The sequence below is a fragment of the Vanellus vanellus genome (genome assembly GCF_965231255.1).
Source record: "Vanellus vanellus genome assembly, chromosome: 16".
Lineage (NCBI taxonomy): Eukaryota > Metazoa > Chordata > Aves > Charadriiformes > Charadriidae > Vanellus > Vanellus vanellus.
In genome coordinates this window covers 11,519,996-11,544,232 of record NC_138921.1, presented here as the reverse complement: position 1 = coordinate 11,544,232, position 24,237 = coordinate 11,519,996, and the positions used below count along the sequence as shown (strand labels likewise).

The 24,237-nt window shown below is 44.7% G+C and overlaps 1 protein-coding gene across 1 annotated transcript in view; it reads right to left on the bottom strand.

Annotated features, from left to right (window-relative positions):
- Nucleotides 1-238: 238 nt before the first annotated feature.
- TMEM132D (transmembrane protein 132D) overlaps nucleotides 239-24,237 on the bottom strand; it is a gene marked incomplete at both ends in the record, with an annotated part of 267,960 nt that continues 243,961 nt past the window's right edge. The window contains 4 exons of the mRNA XM_082491814.1: nucleotides 239-1,420; nucleotides 4,302-4,493; nucleotides 5,937-6,210; nucleotides 8,100-8,305. Coding sequence (XP_082347940.1) covers nucleotides 239-1,420; nucleotides 4,302-4,493; nucleotides 5,937-6,210; nucleotides 8,100-8,305 — 1,854 coding nt within the window. The remainder of the gene's footprint in view (nucleotides 1,421-4,301; nucleotides 4,494-5,936; nucleotides 6,211-8,099; nucleotides 8,306-24,237) is intronic.

Genomic DNA, 24,237 nt, shown 5'->3' with positions numbered 1-24,237 from the left:
CACACATCTCTCACTTCCATCTCTGAGCAAAGAGAAGACTTGAATTTTAAGAGCTGTCCAGGATCTCTGCTCTCCCAGCTGCTTTTGGGTGGCTTCTTGGGGCTCCATTGAGTTATTATCCACCAGTTGACTCTTGTTATCAACACAACATTTTGCCCCACTACCCAAAATTAAAGGCAGAAGGTGAGTGAAAAACAAACAAACGAACCAACCAAACAAAAAAGTCTTTTGTGTCTCATTACACGTTTTCATGTAATCTCTCCATATAGTTTTTAAGTTCTTTGCACTCCCCCAGGTCCATATCCTGGCAGACCCATTTAATGTCATCCTCACTACTCATCAAGACTGAGTTGACAGTTGGACACCCATCATCAGAGGAGATGGTGGTAAAGGTGGTGAATTTAACCCGTTTCCTCTTAGAGGTAGGAGATGTAGTTGGTTCACTTTTCTGTTCTTTCCCTTCAGTGAATGTGGACTCAGTAGACCTGAAAGATTGTCCATTAATATTTTTGGTGGCATTTGTGTTGAGGAGATATTTGCTCTCTTCATAGTCCACTCCTCTGTCAATGGCTGTGATACGTTCATCTTGTTGGGATGAGAAATTTATGTGATTCTCCAGAAGTTCTGTCCTGTTGCTTAGCCCAACCCAGTCATGAGAGTGGCTCATGCCTTCTTGCTCTTCAAAGGGAACTTGTTTGTTTCTGTACTTCAAAGCAAAAGTGACACAATTGATAAGGAAGACCAGAATTGCCAGGCAAAAGACTCCCAGAAGAGCATACATTCCTATCTCCAGATCACTGAGTCCCCTAGGGGTCTGAACTAGGTCATTCTCTTCCAAGTCTCCATTGCTTCTTGGCAGATCCACCTGTGCAGGGAAGCTCGTGAAGTCTATTGGGATGTTCTGCAGATGACTGTCGTCATCCAGGAGGCTTTCTCTGTCTTCTTTTTTACTTAAAATAGACCTTTGGGTGGTGGTCCCTCTGCCTTGCTCTTGGCCCATTGAGGAGCTGTAGTACCGGCCATCTAGGCCAGCTCTTTCCTGCAAAGCGGTTTTCTGACGCCGGTCACTGGCATGATTTTCTAGGTGGCCACCAGCACCCCTGTGTTTACTGTCACTGACGTTAGGGTTGGCATCACTCTGCCCAAATTTGACTTTAATGCTACCGCTTCCAACAGCTAGGATGCTCTTCCTCTTGGATTTCTGGCATGATTCACTGATCACCATCTCTACCTTCACCAGTGTCCCCTGGCCTTCTGTCTCAGCAGCAATCACGGGCCACTTGAATTTGGGGTCATGGTGAATGGAGACGACCTTCTCATCCAGAGACGTAGCTGACAAGGAGAAGTCTTTGGAGTCATAAATATCCAGGGGCATGACAGATCCATCACTGAACTGGATCCAGCAGCTGATGGCTGCTTCCTATAATATATAAAACAAATACACGCGCACTCAGAACAAACATCGAGGGAAATATGTTCTGCCCTGGTCTATTCCCTCCTCCTCACAAGATCCACATACCGTTTATAACCAGAAAAGAAATAAAAAGAGAGAGCAGTAAAATTAATTCCTTGCCAAAAATGTGAAGAGAAATACTAGTTTAAAATGCTCATTGATAATAAGATTTGTTTCCCCAAAGGTGCTTAAAGGAGCCGTATCCCCTGGGCTCTGCAGAATCTACTTCAGCACCATAATAAATTGCATGTCAGAAAGCATTACCAGTGACTGAGATCATTTACTGTTGTATATTTAAATGAAAAAAAAAATACATTATTTCTAAACTGTTTTAAATACAAAGTCTCCTCTTGTTACACACAACACATGTTAAAAAATACCTAATACAGCAAGTAGGTTCATACGTGGCTCCGTACCTTCAGTCCTTGATTTTTGTCTCTCAAATTAAATAAATGTTTTGTACAAGCAGAGGAAACCAATCAGTTGCTTCTTAAGGAAATGGCCAGGGTAATTTTCATGCTTGTTAGCAATTAAAAGCAAGACTATAATGAAGTTTAATCTCATGTCACAGCAATGCAGATTGTATACCGCATGGAGGCTTATGGAATGTAAAAGGGTCAGACCTGAGTACTAATTCTTTACCCGCGCGTGTGTGATGGTGCAGCATCCCTGGGAACCTTGATTTTGGTTTCTAACTTGAAGCATTTTAAAGTATTCTTAGATTTCAGAAAACATGCGCTCACCCATTTCTGAACATCAGGTCCTCTAAGGACTGGCAAATGGCTATCAAAAATTGTCGTGCTACCTGGAAAAAGACTTGGCGTTCACACATAAATCATTTACAGACAAGACTCAGACTGCTCTCCTAGAATCTAATTCATGCTTCTGATGCTCTGACTTGCTCCATTTCGTCTGAGGTATTTGCACCATATTAGACACTGGAGAATCCACACCAGAAAGACTCCTGGCTTGATGTGTGGATTCTTTGGTGTCTAAAATGATGCAAGCTCTTGTCTGGTAAGAGGTGGGATCATCCTGCTCTGAGGGAGAGCCTGACAGACAGACAAACACCCAACCAAAAGATTAATAACCGTACTTGCTGAAAGCATGATTATACAAATCCCATTTCTTTAAATAAGCAGTTTTTCAAACAGATGGTATTTACGCTCTGACTCAACATATATACAGAGAATAAATGTTTATCATTATCTTTTAAATTGTTTCTAGCACATAGTCATTCACCTGTTCAGATCACGGAGAATAAGCCTCCAGTCTTTTGGGATTGTATCGTGCATAATCTACTGGCCTGATTCTGAAATCCTTACAGCCGTAAAGCTCCCCGTGCTTCAATGGGAGATTTGCTTCTGTCTCTATTTCAGGACAGAGCCCTAAGACTTTGCTGACACTGTCATAAATCCCGGCTTTGTGTTTATTAATCTTTGGATGTTTCTTGAAGGCCGCATAGAATTTATGTCATCAACTCTCATCCTCCCACTGTGTTGCTTAAACCTGCATAATCATTTAATAATTTTGCCTTGCTTTGCTTGTAGGGATTGTGCTCTGAAAATCATGTACTAAGCAACGGAAGGAATCAGATGCCTTTCAAAGCGGAGGCAGTCCCTGAAGGGTGGAGGGTGCACATCTTCCTCGCTGGTTTAACACTGACCCAGTGTTGTTCTCACTGTACCCCTGCGTCCGGAGAGGGACTCATCTAGACTCTGCTTGGGGAACCGAAAGGTCAGTGCTGGGCAGCATACTGGGACCAAATGACATCAACCCTGGCTTTTGGGATGATTTCAAGGTAGTTTGTTCCACTCCCCATGTCAGCAAAGGACTAGCTCCCTGGCCCTATTTCTAGCTGCCTGGCATGGATTTCTTAACTCCTGGAATACTATGGGAGCCTGATTTTTATCACCCTATAAAGACAGCAGTTTTGCATTATTTCTCATCCTGCATCCCAAGAATAAGACCCTATGATGAATTAAAGCATCTCAACAGTTGGCCAGGTTTCAAACATGCATGCCATGATCATTTACCTTTAAAGCTCAGAACACATTTAAGCGTTAAGAGCCCAGTGCATCCTTGACGTAAGTCCCAGGCTGATGGATTTGGGTTGAAGAAAAAGTTTAAATTTCAAATGCAGTCAGAAGCACGAGGACAAACATCAAGCAGGGACTGACAGGGACATGGCAAAGTCCAAAATCCCTTGGTAACTGTTGGTTCCCTAATACAGGGACTAAGAATAACAGGGAAACAAAAGTTGGTTTATGAAATCATGAATCAGGAAGTGAGTCAATGATGCCGATTCATATTCCAGTAATGAATCAGAAGGAAAGGGATGTTCCTCAGCTTCTTAAAATGCTCACAGAAAATAACTAAAGGAAGAAGAGTTTAGCACTATGTGAAAAACCTTCTAATTTAAAGATATGCTTAAAGGGTTGATTTGGTTGCCTGTGGTGGAAGGCTGTACTTGGCAATCTAGCCAGCAATATCTCCTCTGACATAGTAGGTGCTGGATGGGACAGAATGGAGGTGTGTGTGGGGGGGGTGTGTGTGTGTAAGGGGACTGCTGTTGCTTAATTATGACACACCACTGAATTGCATGTGTTATTTACGGGATGCAGCCATGACAGATGGAGTACGCTTGTTTGTTGACTGGGGTTGTGTAGGCGTAGTGCCGCTTTTCTGTTAGAGCACCTGGCGGCCTTCAGAAAAAAGTGCCTATAAGGAAAACGTTTGATTAGTATATTATTAATAAAAACCTGCTTTATTCCATCAGCTTATAATGTTGGGTATAGCAAATTAGAGCGGTGTCCTTCCACAACACAATACACGTGGGCAACAGTACCTGCTTTGGGGATTGGAGCAGCTCTTGCGCTACTGCTGTAGCAAAGATGGCCTTATTGCTTCCTGGACTGAGCTGCAGAGAAAGAGACAATCCAGTCACCAGCTGCACTCCCAGGTCAGTTATTGTCACTTTCTCATCCAGAACTGTCACTGTCTTCTCAGCCAGAATAGCATCCGAAAGGGGGGACAATATCTGAAAAGAAAAAGCAAAGTTAGCAACAGCCATTTTGCATAGCACCAAGCGAAATAGCTACACGGAGCTACTGTAATACAGATAAGTAATATTTATGTTAATGGGCAGAATTACTCTTAGCAGACAGACACTATTAGAATATGATTAAAACGTGGCTAGTCACATTTTATAACTCTTCTGCAATAATAGGGTGCTTATAACATCTTTTACCCATGTAATTCTAATCAGCTATGCCATTCACCTCTGTTCTATGCTAACTGCATGTTTCACATATCAACTATTTTAAAATGTAATCTTTATATAAAATGCAATTATTTTATTAATGATTGTGGTTTTAGGTAGCACATATATAATGCAATCTGTCGATTTAGATAAAATCCATAAAATAAATGGCATTTATTTCTAGCCTACAGAAAGAAGGCTAATGTATTGCTACAATAAACACTCATGGTACTGTATACAAAATTGACAGACAAAACTTGTTTGTATTAAAAACGTGTATGGAGGTCAATGTGCTGATACATGACATCCAAAGATGCTCATTAGCAAGCCAAGTTAAATTTAATGATCTGTATAGGGTACAGAGCATTTTGGAAGCAGTTTATAAGAGGTGTTCTTTACATACAATTGTTCTCAGCTTTGCACAGTTTTATGTGAATTTTTGTTGGAGCATCTTAAGTCCCAGAGCTTTGGAAAGTCATTCAGAAAATCTTCATAGATTTTGTAAAGTCAGTCTCTTGGATACCGTTTCTCCAGCCCTGACAACCTGTATTATCAACAGGTGTGGTGGTTGTTTTCTGGTTTGACAGTTTGGGATGATGAGCATGTTTGAAGAGACAGATTCTTCTTCCTGTGCCAGTGCTCGTTAACATGTTTTCTACTTTGTAGTACCACTGGATTACGCCCCTTTTTTTTTTTTTTTTTTTTTCCCCTTCTCTTTTCTTCTGGGACCTCATTTTCTAGGCCAGTATTTCTCTGCGTAGCAGGAAGGACGACATGTGAAAAGCTGCCAATGACACAATGTGTAAGTTTAGGTGAGTTACTTCAGAGTGGGGATGCTGAGGCACTTTACCCTTTGCTCTCTCAGCATAGGCTTGGAGAAGACTGAGCTGTTTCACCAGCTGCATGCCTCGTGATAGCCCATGTACTGGCTCCAGGCTCAAAAAAAGCCTTAGACAAAAATAATCAGAAACAGCCTCCAAGGATACAGGTTGGACTACATTTACTATAACTCCAACCTATGTTACTTTAGGGCACAAGATAAGAAGAGCAAACCATCTCTTCTGTGTCTTCCAGTCCTTGCTGCAATCCTGCTCCATTCAAAAATTCACGGCTCCAATTTCTGTTGCTAGTGCAAGAAGCTGCTGTACACCTCATCAGTACCTCAGTTCCCAGGGTGGTGGATTAATGGAGGAAAAGGAGTAATTAATTAATTTCCCCTACCTGAATTGTCGTCATTCCAAGCTCCTGCCCAATCAAAACCTGTCCATCCTGCAGCTTAGCGATCCTTGGTTCCTCCACCTGCATGAAGTCACTCACCAGGTCGGTAATGTCAATCTGCCAGTCAGAACCCAGTAAATAGCTCAGCTGACCGCCGGGGTCCGAGGCTTCAGCTACAAACTGCGTGAGGACTCGCACCATTGCATGTTGGTACTGAAGCGTGCAGCCTCTTCCCTTACGTTCATCCTCTTCTTCGTCATCACTGTCCCTGGCTGGTCTGGTAGGACACCAAGAATCAAAAATTAATTGAAACTGGTGTTGGAAGAGCTTGCAACAGGAGAGACATTGCTGACATAAGACTGCAGACTCGTTGCTGGAACAAGGGGCCTTTGCCCCCTTCCATTGCTCTGCTGAAGCTGCTTCCTTCAGTGCATTTCTGAAATCAGTCAGGTTCCCCCACTTCTATCCTGTTTCCCTTGTTCATAACTGAGACCTCTAGGCTGCCTCGATCTCCAAATCACCCGCTGAAGTAACCAACTAGCTTTGAAATAACCAGTCTGCTAGCTTTGCTAGCACACTGTCCTCTCCAAATCTCTCTCATTATTTTCCATGTTAAGTTCTCACTTTCAGGACCTTCACACTTTTTTGCTATCTGGATCTTCCCATAAACATCTTTGTGTTGCCATGGAAATCTCCTCTGCACCCACATACACATTCCCTTCTGTATGGCATTCAGGTTGAAATCACATCTCCACCAAAATCCCCATCTCTTGGCTGTGGTACTAACAGAAACATGGTAATAAAGGATGTTTTCATAGGTAGGTAGGAATAGCGAGTACCTACTTTATCAATTTGTTCTTCTAGTTCTTAATAACACTGACGACAGATACAAACAGTCCAGATTTGCCTAGATCCATCCTCTGTCTTGTCATTTGCATGTCACTGACCTGTGGGCACGGACAGTATCTTTAAAGCCCTAGTGCATCAGTGTCCTGACTTTGGGACACTGATCAGTGCCACTGGACCCTACAGTGATATGAAAGAAGTGAAGGTCCTGCACATGGGCCGGGGCAATCCCAAGCACAAATACAGGCTGGGCGGAGAACGGATTGAGAGGGGCCCTGAGGAGAAGGACTTGGGGGTGTTGGTTGACGAGAAACTCAACATGAGCCAGCAATGTGCGATGGCAGCCCAGAAAGCCAACCGTATCCTGGGCTGCATCAAAAGAAGCATGGCCAGCAGGTCAAGCGAGGTGATTCTGCCCCTCTATTCTCTTGCAAGACCCCAGCTGGACTACTGCGCCCAGCTCTGGAGCCCTCAACATAAGAAGGATATGGACATGTTGAAGCAGGTTCAGAGGAGGGCCACAAAGATAATCAGGGGGCTGGAACACCTTTCCTATGAAGACAGGCTGAGAGAGTTGGGGCTGCTCAGCCTGGAGAAGAGAAGACTCCAGGAATACCTCATAGCGGCCTTCCAGAATCTGAAAGGCACCTACAAGAAGGCTGGAGAGGGACTTTTTACAAGGGCACGTAGTGAACAGATGAGGGGGAATGGCTTCAAACTAGAAGAGGGGAGATTTAGACTAGATATTAGGAAAAACTTTTCAAAATGAGCGTGGTGAGGCACTGGCCCAGGTCGCCCAGAGAAGCTGTGGAAGCTCCATCCCTGGAGGTGTTCAAGGCCAGGTTGGACGAGGCTTTGAGCAACCTGGGCTGGTGGAAGGTGTCCCTGCCCATGGTAGGGGTGTTGGAACCAGATGATCCCTTCCAACCTAAACCATTATATGATTCTATGTACTAATTGTGACCGTTAGCAATGAATACATTAACTAGCAGAACCTGTAAACCAGGCTGGAGACTGACCAGCCTTGCTAGAGCTGGTCCTTGTTGATGTCTTCCAACTGCCTCACTTGGTCAGTTAGCTCTTTTCACCTCAGTCACTAGTGCTATAAAAGGAAATTTATTTCCAGTGCAGGATCATGCAACCTACAGTTTCCATTTCCCTTATATGTCCAGTGCAGGAACCTATTGAATAAATGTCTGATGACCTTCAAATTTACACTGGAATTGCATTAAGGCCAAATGAGCATGTTCAGATCCACTGGCTCTGACAGGTCTTTGGCAAGTGCACAGCCCAGAATGAACATCCTCTAATGAAACCTACCTCTTATTAGAGATGATGGGGACTCTCCACCCCTTGATCTGATTTAGTTCTGTGTCAGAGACCTCTATCTGCAGCGGGAGTCGAGGAACCCAGACTGTCATTTCTAAAGGGGCACTCAGATGCTGGTAAGTAAAATTAACTATGACGTTCACTTTGCCTTTCATTTCCTTCCCGTTGACAAAGACATAGTCACATCTGTCAGAAACCTGAAAAAAGGAGAAAGAAAAAAAATAATGAATGAGTCTCTTCACAAATTATAAAGTACACCACATGCTGGGAAAGTGAGTTGGAGGAAAAGAAAGGATCTAGGTTTAAACTGCCTCCAAGTTCAGAGGACAACTAGGAATAACAAGAAAGGTGCCTGGTGCGTCCTTAATAGCCTGTATAATTTGGCATCATTTTCACAGGCAGGCTTTTTCTGCTATAAACATTTCCAGTATAATCTAAGACAAAAGAACAGCTTATTTCTGTTCTTAATTCCCACTCCAACACCAGGATAGTCCCAGTATAATGGCACCAAGAGAGGATTCTTCTCCTCTCCCCAAAGCTCAGTCAGACTCCACTATCCTCCTCGTCTACTTTGTGTGCAGTCCAAGGAGTATCACATACCTGTGGGGAGAAACAGGCAACTGCCTGCATACAGAACTGGGTAAGGGACAAATTTCTCTTGTCAACCCCAAATTGGGACGAAGCGTTCTTCAGGAGTCCCGTTACAGGTGCCATGGCATGGGGCGGTCACATGAACCAAAAAACTAATCACAGGGAAGAGCTCACTGATGCCCAGTGGTGTTCATCGGGGCCAAACAGCTGCTTCTCTGCTGCAAGCCTGACAAAGGTCTTACACAATGTTCTGCTCAAGCTAGTCCTGATGTCACTTTATTTACTACCTGCAGCTCTACACATCAATATTGCTGAGGGTTACTAAATCTCCCTCAGCCGATTTAGCAGCTATTGCAAGGATCTAGGTGAGCTGACAGGACCTGTTCATTACAGCTAGTTAAAATATATGAGTAAATGTACACGTCAAATAATTTATTAACTACCACTTTACTGTGCTGATGATCTGAAGGAATGATCTATTAAAACCCTGAACTCTTCTCACAATCCATTACCAGGCAGACCTTCTATTCCATTCTGTAGATGTGTTTAATATTTCTGACTCCAGAACGCATAGTCTCATCCTCATCTGAATTTAATGCCATTTTCTATTTTTCTGTTTAAATGCTAAATAAATTTAAATCGTATTTAAATATCACCAGCTTTTTTAGGATAATTTGCATTCCTAACATTATTATCTTCACACCACAACACCCCCTCCCCCCCCACGACAGATCCACAGCAAATCCATTTCCATCCTTGCTTGTCTGAGCCTAGGTAACGTACCAAACAAGGTTATTGTGACTCTTGCAACACCTCTATTCCAAGCAACGCCTGTTTTAAGGTCAAAATCTCATAGCTGCCATTGGTTTCAGCAGGAAAGTAAGGAGTTTATTTAAAAGCAGAATTATGTTTTTCGGGAGATTCTCACGTTAGCATGTTTTACAGCAGCTTTTAACGGCTCCTATCAGGATCCAATGCCATTGTGGTGCACAGCAAGGAAACCTAGTCGCTGTCAAAAGAGCCTCCAAGCTTGGGACCACGCAAGGCGAGGGAAGGACCTCACAGGTAGCTGAGCACCGCCGAGCCCCGGCTCCAGCTGGGGCCTGTGGAACTGATGCAATACCCACTTCATCATACTGCTGATCCAAACTGGCCTGAGCTGAGGAAGACCAGACTGCAAAACTCCAGGAGAAGCTTCGTGTGAGCCTGCAGGAATGGCTATAGGGCAGGCTGGAGGCATGAGCACATTCGCCTTCTGGGAGCAGCATATCTTGGCAGCAGCAGGAGAGCAGATGTTATTCTTGCATCCTTGCAGAAGGCGCACTAATGGGGGTGTAATATTTTCGGGGCAAGAACTACATCATACTTTCAATCTTCAACATCTAATAGCCAGTGCAACAGGCGGGAAGGCAGAAGACCTTCGGGCAGTGCCTAGTACCTGTGCTCCTTCTCCTGCCCCATGGGTTACCTTGCTTCCGTAAGTGGAATTCATCTATTCCTTGCTGGCACTGCACTTATCCCTGTTGCCTTTCTGTATTTTAAGTGCTGTTCTCAAACCAGACAACTCTCCTACGTGCTAATAAGCCATGTCTGCTGCTTTCTACCTTTCCTCTTTTCCCTGGGATGCCAGCGAGAAGGAAAACCGGGCAGAGTCTCAAAGTGCTGATTTCCACCTGAGAGGCGACAAATCAAAGCTGAAGCCAAAGTGGCCCCAAGGAAAACATTCAGCCTGGGAGCTGATTGCCCCGAGCCTGCGTGCGCCGCGGGCCGGACCACACAGGCAAGCGACCAGCCTGAAGACAAGGATTTTCTTTAGTAGGGCGCGGGGCCAGGCAACGGCTTTCAGTGCCTCTTCCCCACCACCTCTGCTTCCAGCTAGCAACACCTCATATTCGCGAATCTTAGCTAATTAACACGTTAGGCAATTAAATGTCCCCACGGGTGATCAACCCAGAACTGAAACCATTTCCTAGTGATTTAAGGTAACAGGTAAACTCCTGTGCCTTGCAGCACAGAAATCACAATTCAGCAATGTTTCCAAACCACCGCGGTGTCCTCTGCAGAGCCGAGCCGAGCGCTGAGCCCCCGGCGCCCTGCTCCCCAGCACACCTCTGCTGCCTCCCACGCGCGTCCCCTCCTCTACGCTTCCAGCGGGGCCTCGAGCAGGGGACCTGCCCAACGTCCTCCCAGCCGGGTAAGGCTTCCCCGTCCGAGCAGAGGCTTTGGAAGCACACCTAGATAGCACAGGGGGGATTTTGCTGTCATTTTCATTAGTCGGTGTGTGTGCGACGAGCAGGCCAGCACCCAGGGGCTGGAACAAGGCTGAGACTCTCCCAGGCAATATAGGTAACTGCTGAATTATGCCAGTAAGAGACAGGAACCAGACGCTCAGATTTTAAATTCTTAATGCTCAAGCAATAGCAAGAGAAAGAAAATTTGGCAGGCAAACAGACCTGGGTTCCAACTTTATCGGGGGTTATTTCGGAGAGTTAAAATAAGAATCCATCCCTCAAAACCTTCTATAAGAATGGTTAAATAAATACTATGACCTTGTGCTTTCAAGATTATGATTTATAAAACAAACTGATGGTCAGGAAAAGAATAACTAGGCTTGGGATACCCACTTTCTCCTGTTTCCCTTTCTGTAAGCGAAGGCAGCAACAACTATGAGCTCATTCAGTTCCCAGCCAGCCCTTCACTGTTTGAATGAATAAGCATCACTGTTCCGCTGCAGTTTGCATGCAGTCCTAACAGAGCAACATCAAAACACGGTGCAAAGTACAGTACATTTTCATAAATCAGGCCAGGACATTCAGAAACGGGTCATCAATAGAAAGGCAGATTAGCCGTGCCCGTGTTACTGCAGACACATCCGAACCATTCATCTTCCAGCACAAGAGAAAGACTAAAAAGATGCCGAGAAAGAAGAAAAACCGAGCTTCTCTAGCTCTTTTGAGATCGAGTTTTCTAAGCTGTTTGTTGGAAATTAGTGCCTATTTTGCGAAATGAGTTTGATGGGACTCGGCTGAGCCTCTGCAGGACAAGCACGCACATGAGCACAGGCCCGTCAAATGCCGCTCAGCAGCTGGCAGCCTCCGGGCAGTCCCCGCGGCCGACTCAGGCGGAGGGAGCCACCGGGTCCCCCCTCGCACGGCTCCTCCGTGTTCATCTTGATGGGCGCAGCACAGAGAAGCTTCTGCTGACCCCGCGCGTCTCCTTCTCAATCTGTAATGGATTTCAATTCTGCAGTCTGTCAAGCAGCTCCTTTTCTTTAGCGTTAATTCATATAAACAGCCTTTAAGTACCGACCCTCCTTCCTGTACTACGGTTCCTGCGTTACACGCCTCGCCACACACAACTGAAATGGCCGTGGTTCAAGTTTATCAAACGCATGACTGGAGCGGGGGCACACACCCTCGGATACGTGCGCGTGAGCGTGCGAACGAGAGGGGCTGCTTCAAGTCAACAAACAGCTTCCCGACAGTTATCAAGGGAATTACGAGGTTGCAAAAGCTTGGTCCCAAACCAGACAGATTTCAGAAAACTATTAAACACATTATAAAAGGCAACAGGAAGTACAAAGGGGCTGGAAAAATGTGGGTGAGTTGTGGGGCAAAACAATTTGTTTTCTTTCCAAAATCTGAGGACTCCCACCCATATCTCCTTTTCCTGCCTCTTGCCTTTGAGTTTTGATATCTCGGGGATGGCAACGCCAGTCTTCAGTAAAGGTGACAAGGGCTCAAGAGTGAAAGAGTAGATTTTCTTATACTGCTCACGTACTGCAGGAATAGGTCTCTCCGTGTTGTGGCCGCTGTAATTCAAGGACATTATGATGCCGTTGAACCCTTCTGGTGCTGTGCTCCCTCGCTAGAGCCTTTCTGGGCTTTGTATCACAGGAGCTTTTCACGCAATTGCAGAGAGCTGCCTTCCATTAATTAAGGGAGGCGGTACATAGTGCTCACAAGATGCTCCAGAAATGCTCTCAATGCAGGGGACTTCTATCTCTTGAGGGAACTGGGGTTTGAATGGCTTTTTTGGGGCATGAACTTGGTAGGTTATAAAAGTGCTTTGGGTTTTGGTTGGCTCCTGCAGCTCCTCCTCTTTTTCTTACATCAGTGAACAACTAAGACAGCTTTCTCCGAGTCACACACACACACACACACACACACATCTAATCTCCGTGCGCCGGGGCAGCAGAGGTCAGAGGTCCCTTATTGCCAGCGCAGCACAGAATTAGGAATTAGATTTCTAAGCGCGCCATGTACATACCAAACACATGGCTTCTGGCAAGCTGGACGTCAAGTCCAATCATCAGTGCTACAAAACGTGCAGAGTGGAATATTTCAAACACGCTCAGCATTGCATTTAATTCAAACCCCCAGTCCTATTCTCAGAAATGGGAACAGAGTTAAGTGACCCCCTACAAAATTCATGCTGTAAATATGCATTCCTCAGCCCCACATGCAGCTCCGTACTTTGGGTACCCCACAAATGTGCCCAAAACTCAGCCGGTAGCCTTGCAACTCTGAAAGTGATGCTGCTGCGCCACTTTAGCACAGGGACGTTCCCTTGGCAAACAAATATTGACCAGAAAAGGAGGAGGATATTGCCAGTTCAAGGCATTTCTTTTTCATATTTACTTAAGAAGCCTGTTTGTGTTATTTGAAAAGTCAGCGCTGTCCTTTAAAACACCCCATATTCTGTTTGCTCTTTGGGTGTGATCACAAGCAAGAGAAATTAGTTTTTATTAATTTATCTTATTTCCGTTTGCTAGACTGTCTGTGGAAGAAAACACTAAACTCTTTGAAGCCTTGCAGTAGCAGGACGTCAGCCAGCCTGGGAAAAACACGGAAAGAAGCAATAAAGCCCCTCACCAATCCCACGTAATCCCATCACACTGGTCTCCTGCATCCAGTTCTCCAGTGCACCTTGTTCCCATCCCTTTCCCAAAAGGATTTTACCGCTTTTCCTACTACCCTTTTGCAGAGGCTGTCTATGGTAGATATGAATTTGTGGTTTGGTCCATGAACCCCATGTTAGCTTTGGGTCGACTAGAATCCAAAGATCTAATGGGAGGGAGGGAAAGGGGAATGACCATCATAACTCCCAGAAGAGGTACCCAGCATTTCACTGTTGGCTCTCAGAAACTGCTGTAACAGTCTCTCCCCACCTCATTATCATGATTAAATTCCCCCGGGATAATAGTAAAACCCTCACAGGAAACTGCTTTTCTGCTACAGTAATTCTGTTGGAATTCATACAAAGTCACAGCTAATAAGTCTTTGAAAATAAGATGTACCAGAGCAGTTCTGGTTTAGACATTTCGATGGTGGCCAATTAGGAAAGTCAGTCGCTGAGATTTCCACATAAAATCCGTATTTCCGAGACACTCTGGGACTCTGTCCCCAATCCATGCTTCTGTAAGTGATCCTTCCCCCATACAAGCACTCTCCATTTATAATATACTTCGAACAGATCCCTGCCACCTTGGCAAGCTCACGGGATCTCTTCTGATTTAGCACTGCACACATTTTCCTTGGTCTACCGGCATAAATGGCGATATTTAGTAACGTAAGTTATGTTAATGAGTCCTGCCTAAATCACTGCTGCCAGAAGAAGAATGGGGGAGTCTCTTATAACCATTAAAAATGAATGAGGACGGAAATAAATAAGCAAAAGCAGCTCATTTGAGCTATAAAAGCCTCCAGAACACAAGCTGTGTACCAAGATACAAAAGGATGAGGCCATTATTAGCTCTATAAGTCACTTATAAATGACTCAGGGGAGGCGGAGTCACCTTTAATCACCCGCGCTTAACCCGCAATGTTGCAATGAGATTCGTTACTGTGATAACTGAATCCAGCCTCAAATTATGCAAGGTAGAGACAAATGACTATAATGAAGAAGCAGCACAGGGGGTAGATCAGCCCTAAGCCCACTATATGTCTCGAGAAGGGACCTGTCCTAGTCTGGGATGCTGTGAGGACCCTGAGGGTAAGAAATCACCGTCCTCAGATCTGATGGCAGCAGCAGATCCGTTAACCACCCTGGATGCTGCTGGAATTAGGAACAACCACTGAACAGCTGCTCTTGAGGAATAATTAAAGCACCTCCTGTTCTGGAAAGAAAAGAAAGATTACTCCCCCCCTCGCCCCCGCCAGAAACAGTAAAGGCAAATGGGTATCACATCAAGTTTAGGGATGCTCTCCCTGTTCCTCAGTTACTTAGTGACTTGCACGTTCAGCAGGGTAAACGTCCCAGGCCGGGCTGCTCCACAGCTGCTGAAATGAGAAAGACTTGGCTTGAACCCTAGTGACTGGGGTCCGGACATATTTTAAATCTAGCATCACCTTGACAGCTTTCCCCGTTTGGGTGGATTTACACTGCATAAGGTCGTCTTCATTTTAAATGTTTCAAGTTTTGACTGTGAGTATTGAAGTAGCTGCCAAAGTCTGAAAATACCCTATTCAAAGTTGGTAAATGATGAGCTGTGTTGACAAAGCTTCATACCTCATCAGCCCTTTATAGCCGGTCCTCCGCCCTGCGCAGACAGGTCGTGCCTTTCTTAGAGGAGGTGTCCAGTGACACATCTGCACTCTGCGGATTCAGAAAAACCAGAGGGTGCTCTGAACTTTGAAGGTCCACACCTTCAAAGTGTCCCCACTTTTCTGCAGTGGTTTTCCTATTGCAGCTTGACACAAAAATATACTGCGATCCACAATTGTATCTGCTTTTTTTTTTACCTCAAGACAAACATCTCCCATAGCTTCTAAGGGTCTTAAGAGCTTGTTTCCTGCCAGGCATCTCCATAGTGTCAAGGTGGAAGCACACCTAGCACTGCTCTTAAGGAAGTTCAGCAATAAATAGGTATTAGCCGAGACTTGTGCCAATGAAGAATGTTTTTTGATGCAGTAATCCATGTGAAGCACATCATAAGAGCATATTGATTAAGAGAACTTTGATATCAATTAATTTCTAAGAAATTTTTTAGCTTGTTCTATAGGTTTGTGGCAAACATCAATATATTATTCTCAGCAAAATATACCTGAGTGAAATACGCCATAGCACATTTTAAAAGGACTTAAAATTCTGGGCAACCATCCAATTCTAGCTGCAAGTTTAATATGTCCTTTGTGAATGTTATGGATCCAACACAATGTTTGCAGTGAGTTGGTGTTACTAATGGAAAAATCCCCTCATTAAAAGTCTCTCATCAGGAATCACCCTTTTGGTTTTTTAATTCAAGAGTTGGTGTGTAAGATTTCGGTGGATATTTCCCTTCCATATTGCTTTTGCACCCATTTCCGCTGCTGAGAACGGTCAAATTTATCTGTCTGCAGTGGATATGCACAGAGTCTGTATCTTTTTCAAGGCTGGAGTGAGAGAAGAGCAGCGGACACGCACCATTTGTGGACACATTAGGAAGCCCCGGTACACACCATCCTCACCCATGATGTAGCACCTGCCTAAGGGCTACCTGCAGACTGTAAAGGGCTTCTTCCTTGTCCCCACTGAGCCACTGTGCTCAGGACAGCCAGGAGCCACCTGAGGGTGATGTGTTCCCGGTGCTGAGCGGCCCCCCTCCCGCGGGACTGGCAGTAGAGCTGCCCGGAGGATGGATGCTTCATTTCAGGAGGGCTTTCAAGACACCTACATTTAGTTTCATTTTTGGGTCATGAAATTCGGTTTCATTTCAATTTCAAATGATTAAAATTATGTAAAAATACTGTAACATCAAGAAAAAAGTTATTTTAAAATGAAAAATCAAAACATTTCATTTTGGAAATGTCAAAACAAGATGTTTCTTTGACACAACGGGAACCTACTAGCATCCTTTTCTTCCTTTTTCTGTCAGAGATGAAATTGCAGAGAAAGCAGCATAATTTCATGAAGTTGTTACAGAACTACAAATTCTGACAGAATACATTCCGCTGAGTTTTCCCCCATAAGCCATAATCAACTGGGCTCACAAATCGAAACAAAACCAGCACAATGAAACTCTGCTCAATTAAAATCCAATCCCATGAAATCTGGAGTGAATAGAGCTATTCTCATTTGCAGAAACGAACGTAAAGGCACAGAACAACCTTTCGGAAAGTCTGGGATTAATTCCCAACTTCATCCCACACTTAGTAGATGACTGTGCGTAATTTAATGAGATCCATTTTCTCAAGGATATTGAAGTGTTAACTCACACCGAACTCAAGGGGAGCCTGGTGGTTAAATCTCTTTAAGAATCTGGGCTTTAATCGCCCTTGGATGTATTTGTAAAATGAGGATACTATCCCCTTGTTTTACAGGGATTTTGCAAAGCTTAATCTATAAGAAACAAGGAAGAGCTCAGGTGCTAGGGTTACACAAGCACATCTTTCTGTTGCTTAAAATTTATCTCTAGTTAGAGGACAATCCCTCACTTTTCCCACTTGCAGCAGGAAACAGCCGTGGATCGCAGCCACCCCCAGGGCACGATGCAGTTCCATGGGACGCGGCGTCGGGTGAAACCGCGTCCCTGGCAAGCAGGCAATGCAACGAGAAATCAAATGGCTTCATTCACTCCTGCTGTTCTCCACTCCTTTTGCTGCTCTGGCCATCCCTCATTTTCTGTTGGCTAGGCTGCAATTCCCGCTTTCCAGCTGGAAAAGGAAGGTGGCGACTTCCTGCCCACCTGCTGCTCTTGATATTCAGCGAGCGGCGATCCTGCCAGCACAGGATAAGCAAAAGAACGACCCGGCTTCGGTGTCTGCTCCTCTAAATCAGCAGGACACGGGAATGTCAGCACTGTCACGTAGGAGAGCTTTAGACAGGCAAGCACTGTCTGATGGCGAGCCAGAAAGCTGCGGGACTCAACCCACCACCTCGCGCTTTAGATTTTAGAAGCCACAATTGTTTGTAATGAAGGTGACAACACTTTCTTGCCTATGTTAATTAAGTTACATTTTCCTATTTCTCTCTTGATCTGAAAACCACATGCCCTCTGTATCACTCACTGCAGTCATCCAAGAAAAGTGGGAGAAGAATGATAAACACAACCAGTACCCCGAGCTTTTTATTACTAAACTGAGAATGGCATTTCTCCCCTCCTTCCAGTAAAGCTTAAAGAGGAGTAATGACAACAGAACAACATTGCTTCACATTTGTGAAAAGAGAGGAGACATACAGGTTGCTTGTTTGTCTCCGGATAATAAATACCCAACTTCCAAGTGAAGCAGAGCCGGTGAAGAATGTGACAAATTGGATGGGCTAAACACTAAAACCACGCTGTAAAGGGGACGGTCGGTCTTGTAGATTTGTCAGCCCCAGTCAGTGAAGCAATGCTGGGCAGAGGAAGGTAATCGAGATGCACACAGCCTGAGATAGCCTGTTCTGAGGGCTGCTCAGGCTGTATGTGAGATCCCCCCGCCTTGGGAGCAGCTGAGAGGAAAACGGGCAGAACTGCGGGCAGCACAGATCTGAGCGAATATACAGGAAGGCAAAGTATTTCAAGTAACTCCGATATTCTCCCAGGGCAGTGGAAGGACCTCAGGAGACGCTGAATCTCCCCATATGCAAACAGGGCAGGCGAAGGAGCACTGGCCGTGCCGGTGGAGCAGTCCCACCGCTGCCCAGCTCTCCCAGCACGCTGGGGCCGGGGTGCTCCCGACAGCACACCTGCACATCGATTTCAGACCCAGACTGTAAAACTAAACAGCAGCAGCATTGTCCTGCAGTCAGTAACTTTGATTTTTGTCTATAATTATCACAACAGTAAAACTAGGTGTGCATCTAATTGTCATATCCAGGATACTTCGACTACAGCAAACTAAAATCTCTGCCAACTCCCCTCTGTTCCAGAGGCGCTCCAGCATGCGATGCAGCTGAAGGCATCACGTTTTTTTCATTGTGTTTCTTTCATTCACAAATGGCCAAAAATATTTCTATTGGCTACCATAATACTTATTGATTTTACACTGCTTTGTACTATATTAAGCAACAAATCTATATTCAGATGAATTTCCCAGGTATGTGTTTTATGCCCTCGTGTGTTGACCACAGCAAGCGTGTGTGTCATTCCCAGTTGCCTGCTAGAACAACAAGCACATGGCTGGAAGCTCAGCGCTAAAAGAAACGTTTCACTCAAATGCTGCTTGTCCTATACGAAAGCAAAAGGTCCTTTTAAGAAAAAGACTTCCCTGCATGAAAAAGAGGTTTCTCATCTGTGCCACCCAGGGAGAGTGCAGCCTCCCAAAATGTCCCTTCTACTGTAGCAAGCTGTGGGCTTGTCCTCCCACAGAGACCAAGGCTCGTCCTCGCCTCATAAGCTGGAGCTGTGCTGGTAGCACAGCTGCGCTATAACACCGACTGTTTCCTGAATCTTTTCTAATTGGGGAAATTTCTCTTTCATACACGCTCGAGTCCCTGGTTAGTCCCAAATGAACACCTCTCTGAATTCTCCCTCCCTGTTGGGGGTGAGTGCACCAGGGACCAACCACTGAGGATCCCACGTCTGTGGCCTCGCAACAGGTTACTCCTAGGTGAGGCACGGTTTCTGCCACGTGGAGACCGTTCCCCTTTGATAATCACCAAATCCAAACACTTCTCCATCCTAAAAATGTTTCATTAACACATTGTAGCAGCATTTTATAGCCACAGAGGAGATGAGACCCCGATACCCAGGTAGTCATGTTCCCTTCAAGAAGCTCTTACACCACCTAACCAAGGCAGGAAAACAAACTTTTATTTACTGTGCGAGATAAAGAGCTGAATCACACAGAGCTCAAATCGCGTGCCTACGGCTTCACAAAACATTTGTGACCCAGCCAAAAAGTGAATCCCAAAATCCCAGGTCTCTCCTAACACAGTGCCCTGTTACTCCAAACCGGGGCAGACCCTGGTCTCACAACCAGGAGCTCCCTTGACCCCACCACCTGTGGAAGCCCCACGCTTTTGCTGTGGGTACGCACACTGCTGCCACCTTCACAGCTTCTTGGGGCTTCGGTAGCCACGGTACCTTTTTTCTTTTTTGGTGATACCCATGCAGTATAATCGCATAGGCAGATGGAAGGATTGGATTGTCTGAATCTCTGCAATATTTGCAGAGTACAGTATTTCCATTGGCTATGTTGAGTTTTCTTTTTTGGCACTGCCATCACGTATATTACAATTACGTTAACAAGCCTGTCTTTCTAAAGAACTCCTATTTTTCTCTTCATTACCCTGAGACACACTTCCAGTCATTTCTCATCTCTCCTTACCAGGTCATTTTTGATATATCGTACGAGTGCAAAGGAGAGCTCTACTTCGCGAGCAAATTCAAATGCCTATTCCATATACGCTGCTTTTGAGGGTGTGGGCGGGATGGAAGCGAAGCATGCATGATGTGCTGAGCAGCGTGCAGCGCAGCTCCTCCGCACGCCCTGCTGCACAGACAGTGTAAGATCCCACGGCTAGGCAAGTTATGCGATTCAGCTCCCCTGTTTCAGGCTGAGCTCCTAACTCAGGAGGGCCCCAGATCAATTCGCAAAGTGTCAGCCAAGATGACAGTTGTTACAAAGAGATCTTTTAAACAACTCCTAAAGAGAAATCCCTACCTCTCCAGCTAACTAGTTACTGCCCTGAAACGTGAGCACTGAAGACCACTGAAGTCACTGGCCACCAACAAAACATTCATATCAGGTTCTGAGACTCGTGTCTGTTACTGAGAACTGAGAACACAGCATGATTCAACGCTGCCTCCAATTAAGTCTATTTTTTCTCTGGTAGAAAAAATAAGATCCTCTTTTAAAGGGTTTTCATAATTTTATGGAAAATTACTAAAAACCTAAAAAATTAATAAAATATAAAAATTCTTTTACATCAACTGATGCAAAAGGGATTACCACCCTTATTGTGGCTTTAAGCATGACCGCTATGAAGCTTGCTGTTGGTTTGGTCCTGTAAAGAGAGAGAAATAGAGAAGGCAGCTTAAAATACATTTTCTTTAAGGCTATAAGAGAAATGTAAATCCTTATAGACCATTTTGGACTTCTAAACTATTTAGAAAAGGCACTGGGCTGATATATTCTCTGCCTCCTTGGAATCACTCATCTTTCATCTCCATCACTGCATTGCAGACTGGAAGCATTGCTATTTTTTTGACAACGTTCAAATTTTTCCAGCTTCCAAGAAGTCTCTAGACAGGGATTGTCAGTTCTAATTATGCTGCTCGTGCTGCAGCGACAGGTGGTTACCGAAGACTCAGAAATGACACTTTGACTTTTGCAAATGGATTACAAAGTTTGGCCCGTATTCCTGACAAAAACAGCCATAAAGGAAAGAAGACAGGAGAGCGGTGAAGGCAGTCACGTAGAACTGGGAAGACCTGGTTATGTTGGCTCCTCTGCCAAGGCTTCCCAAACGCACGTGTGCAAGGTGCACCTGGGCTGACTACGGGCATGCCAGTCCTCAAGCTGGGAGATTTACAGAGATTTACAATATATCTAACCAGTTGAGCACTAAAAGCAATAGAGTTATGTATGCCTGGTGCTGTGCTCCACACCTTCCACCATAGAGTACAGTACTGGGTAGACTCACCAGCTTGGGCACCTCTGTGCCATAGGCCGGGGCATGCCACAGACATCACAGGAGTGTCATGTCTCTAGCCCTCCAGCGACAAATTGGATTGGATGCTCAAGGATCCAGTCTTTCGTAGAGCCATTTTCCATCCCTTAAATGGAGACAATAGCACTTTCTACTTCATAGGACAACCTTAATGTTGGGAGCATTAAGGATGCAATATTTCTGCCCAAGGATTTCATCCAAACCTCAGACTTTTCTTTGACTCCAGTAAGCTTTGATTCTACCCTAAAGGGCCAGCACTTCTGCCCTCAAACAAGAAGTGTCCTGCTCTTCTAATTTCTTTCTGAAGAGTAATGGGTTATACATAAATTTTAATTAGGGACACCGCTGAGAACTGATCTGACCTAAGCCAAGTATGAGACCAGACCTCCACAGGCTTAAAGGAGGTGAGAGCCACACGAGACGTGAATGAAAAGAGCCTGCAGTGAGAGGAGAATGGCAAGATGAAAGGGGTTTGAACTCTTCAGTGCTCTCAAACTTCAGTGTCCCACAAGCACAGGTCTGCAGGCAACTCCTTGAGTTAAGCCATGTTCTCAGCTGGTACTTAACAGAACAATGACCAAATGCTGCTGAAATTACTTGTGTAATTGAGACACCACCCTGAGCAAGGGCACTGCATTTCAGTCACTGCAACACAGGGAGAAGGAGATGAAATATGTTTAGCAATGGCAGGCTTTAGAAGTTAGAGCTACAAAGAGATTTCCACCTTGGTAACAGGATGACTTCAGAGAGTCTTAAAGATTCGGTCCTCTTCCTGATACTGAGTTTGCACAGGCAAAGTCTAGTTCTACTCCTCTGGCAAGCATTCAGATATCCAACATTACCACTTAGAAGAAGAAGGAAGAATCTGTTGCAATATACATACAGCCCTGCATGCACGCCAGGCTCTGGAAAGCTGGCCTACACCTTGCTGTGACTGGAGAAAAATAATGCAACAGCAAAGCACGAAAAATTTCACAAAGAGACCTGTGCCTTTCTAAGCCAAAAATCACTCGCAGAGAAGCATATATAAGCAGGACTGCGCTCCAACAGCAGATCAGCAGCCACAATACACAAGTGCCAGATGAAAGCTGGCATCAGCCAACACGGACAGGCTGAAATGCCAGAGAATGTTTTCCAAACGACACTTGCTGTAAAAGTCACTGAGAAGTTTGTACTGGAACGGGAAAGAGTATCGTTCCCCACTGGAGTTGTGGGCTAGGATGCCGAGCAACGAAGGCATTTCTGTCCTCACTTGACCCCCTAACACAACCGTGTCTTTCTCCAGTTGCCTATTTCTGGACAACTGAAGATAAATGAGTTTTGATACTGGGCTCCAGGCAGGGCTGTCTGTCCTTTCCCCCTCTGCTCGGTACATGCTCTCTTTGCACTCATTTAAGGAAGATGTCAAGCTCTCCATGCCCAGTGGTTTCCTTTTAATGGGGAAACAGCAATGAATCAAGGGGTCTGCGCATGCGTGCGTAGACATGCACGCGTGCACATATACACAAGGAACAGGACGGGAGTGATCCCGGTATTCCCAAGTATTCCACAGACTAAGTAGCAGCATTGTTTCCATCAGGCTTAAAGGAAAATATCATCATCCCTCTAACATGCCTCCCACCATCTGCAAACACCGCTGCTACTAGCGCCTACCTTTCATTTTACAGCTCTGAACAAGCCCCTTGCGGTGGTGCTGAGCTAAACCCAGGCTCCTCCAGCATCTCTCTGGGGACAGAAATAATCTAAACCCACTTGCTCCCCACTGTGAACAAAGGTCATTATTTTGACAAATTAGTTAAATCTCTCTCAGTCAGCAGCGACGACCCTGAATTATTCAGCACGCATCTGTCTTTTTCCCTTGCAAAACCAGCCTGTAAAGCGATAAGTGTATTTCACTTGAACCACTTCTTAAAGACGTAAGACAGTTTGGGTTCACTCCAATGCCCCTTGAAGTCAATGGGAGTCTTTCATTTAATTTTCATTTAATTAATTTCATTAAATTTGCAGATGATGCCAAGCTGGGAGGGGTTGTAAGTACTTTGGAGAACAGGATTAGAATTCAAAATGATCTTGATAGTATAGAAAATTGTCCGAAATAAATAGATGCGATTTAAGAAAGGTAAGAGCAAAGCACGAAGTTGGGTAAAAACAATTAAGTAGAGGATGGGGAAAAATCAGCCTGGTGACAGCAGTGAAGAAAAGGATCAAGAGGATTAGAACTTCTCCGACTCTAGGGATCACTGAGGATTGGAAGATGGCAGAATTACCATCTGCGGTAATTTTTAAGATCTGCCTAGACAAATGACTGTCCGGAATGTTTTCCATAGCTGGACATACTGTTCCTTTCAGCTCAGTTTGAAGATTTCAGGGATTTTTAAGCCATATATTCAGATACGTAACGTACAACTTCTCCCATCTGTAGTCCATGCATACAATCTACAAGAAACGTGGGGTTTCTGGGTAAAAAGGGAAACAAGTACTTCATTTTTGTTCCTTGGATTCAGTATTGATCGCAAAAGCATATCTGGAAAATATATTTTGCACACTAACAGACAGAACAATGCAACCCGTGTGAAAGCCTTGAAGCTCTTCTGAACTTCTAGAGGGGAGACAAAAGCAGACTGCAGTGTTCAGCACTCTTTCTGATGACCCAGAGTGAACTAAAGTCTTTGTAGCGACATAATTTACGTTGCTAGAATGCAGTTAAATGTTTGCAGTGCACAAAGTAAATGTTATTTCATACTTTCTTCTTTCCTTATAATATGTGATAAAATGCTAAATATATTATTCGCACCTATATTTGTAGCAACAATGGTGATAATTTACATCACTTTGTGAAGTATTCTGATGTGCAAGACAAGCCATTGCCTGAAAATTGATTGCATTTAATTAAATCAAGAAAATTCAAGGAAAAAACATATTAAAAGGATGGGAGCAAAGTCATTCTGTTTTCCTCATACAG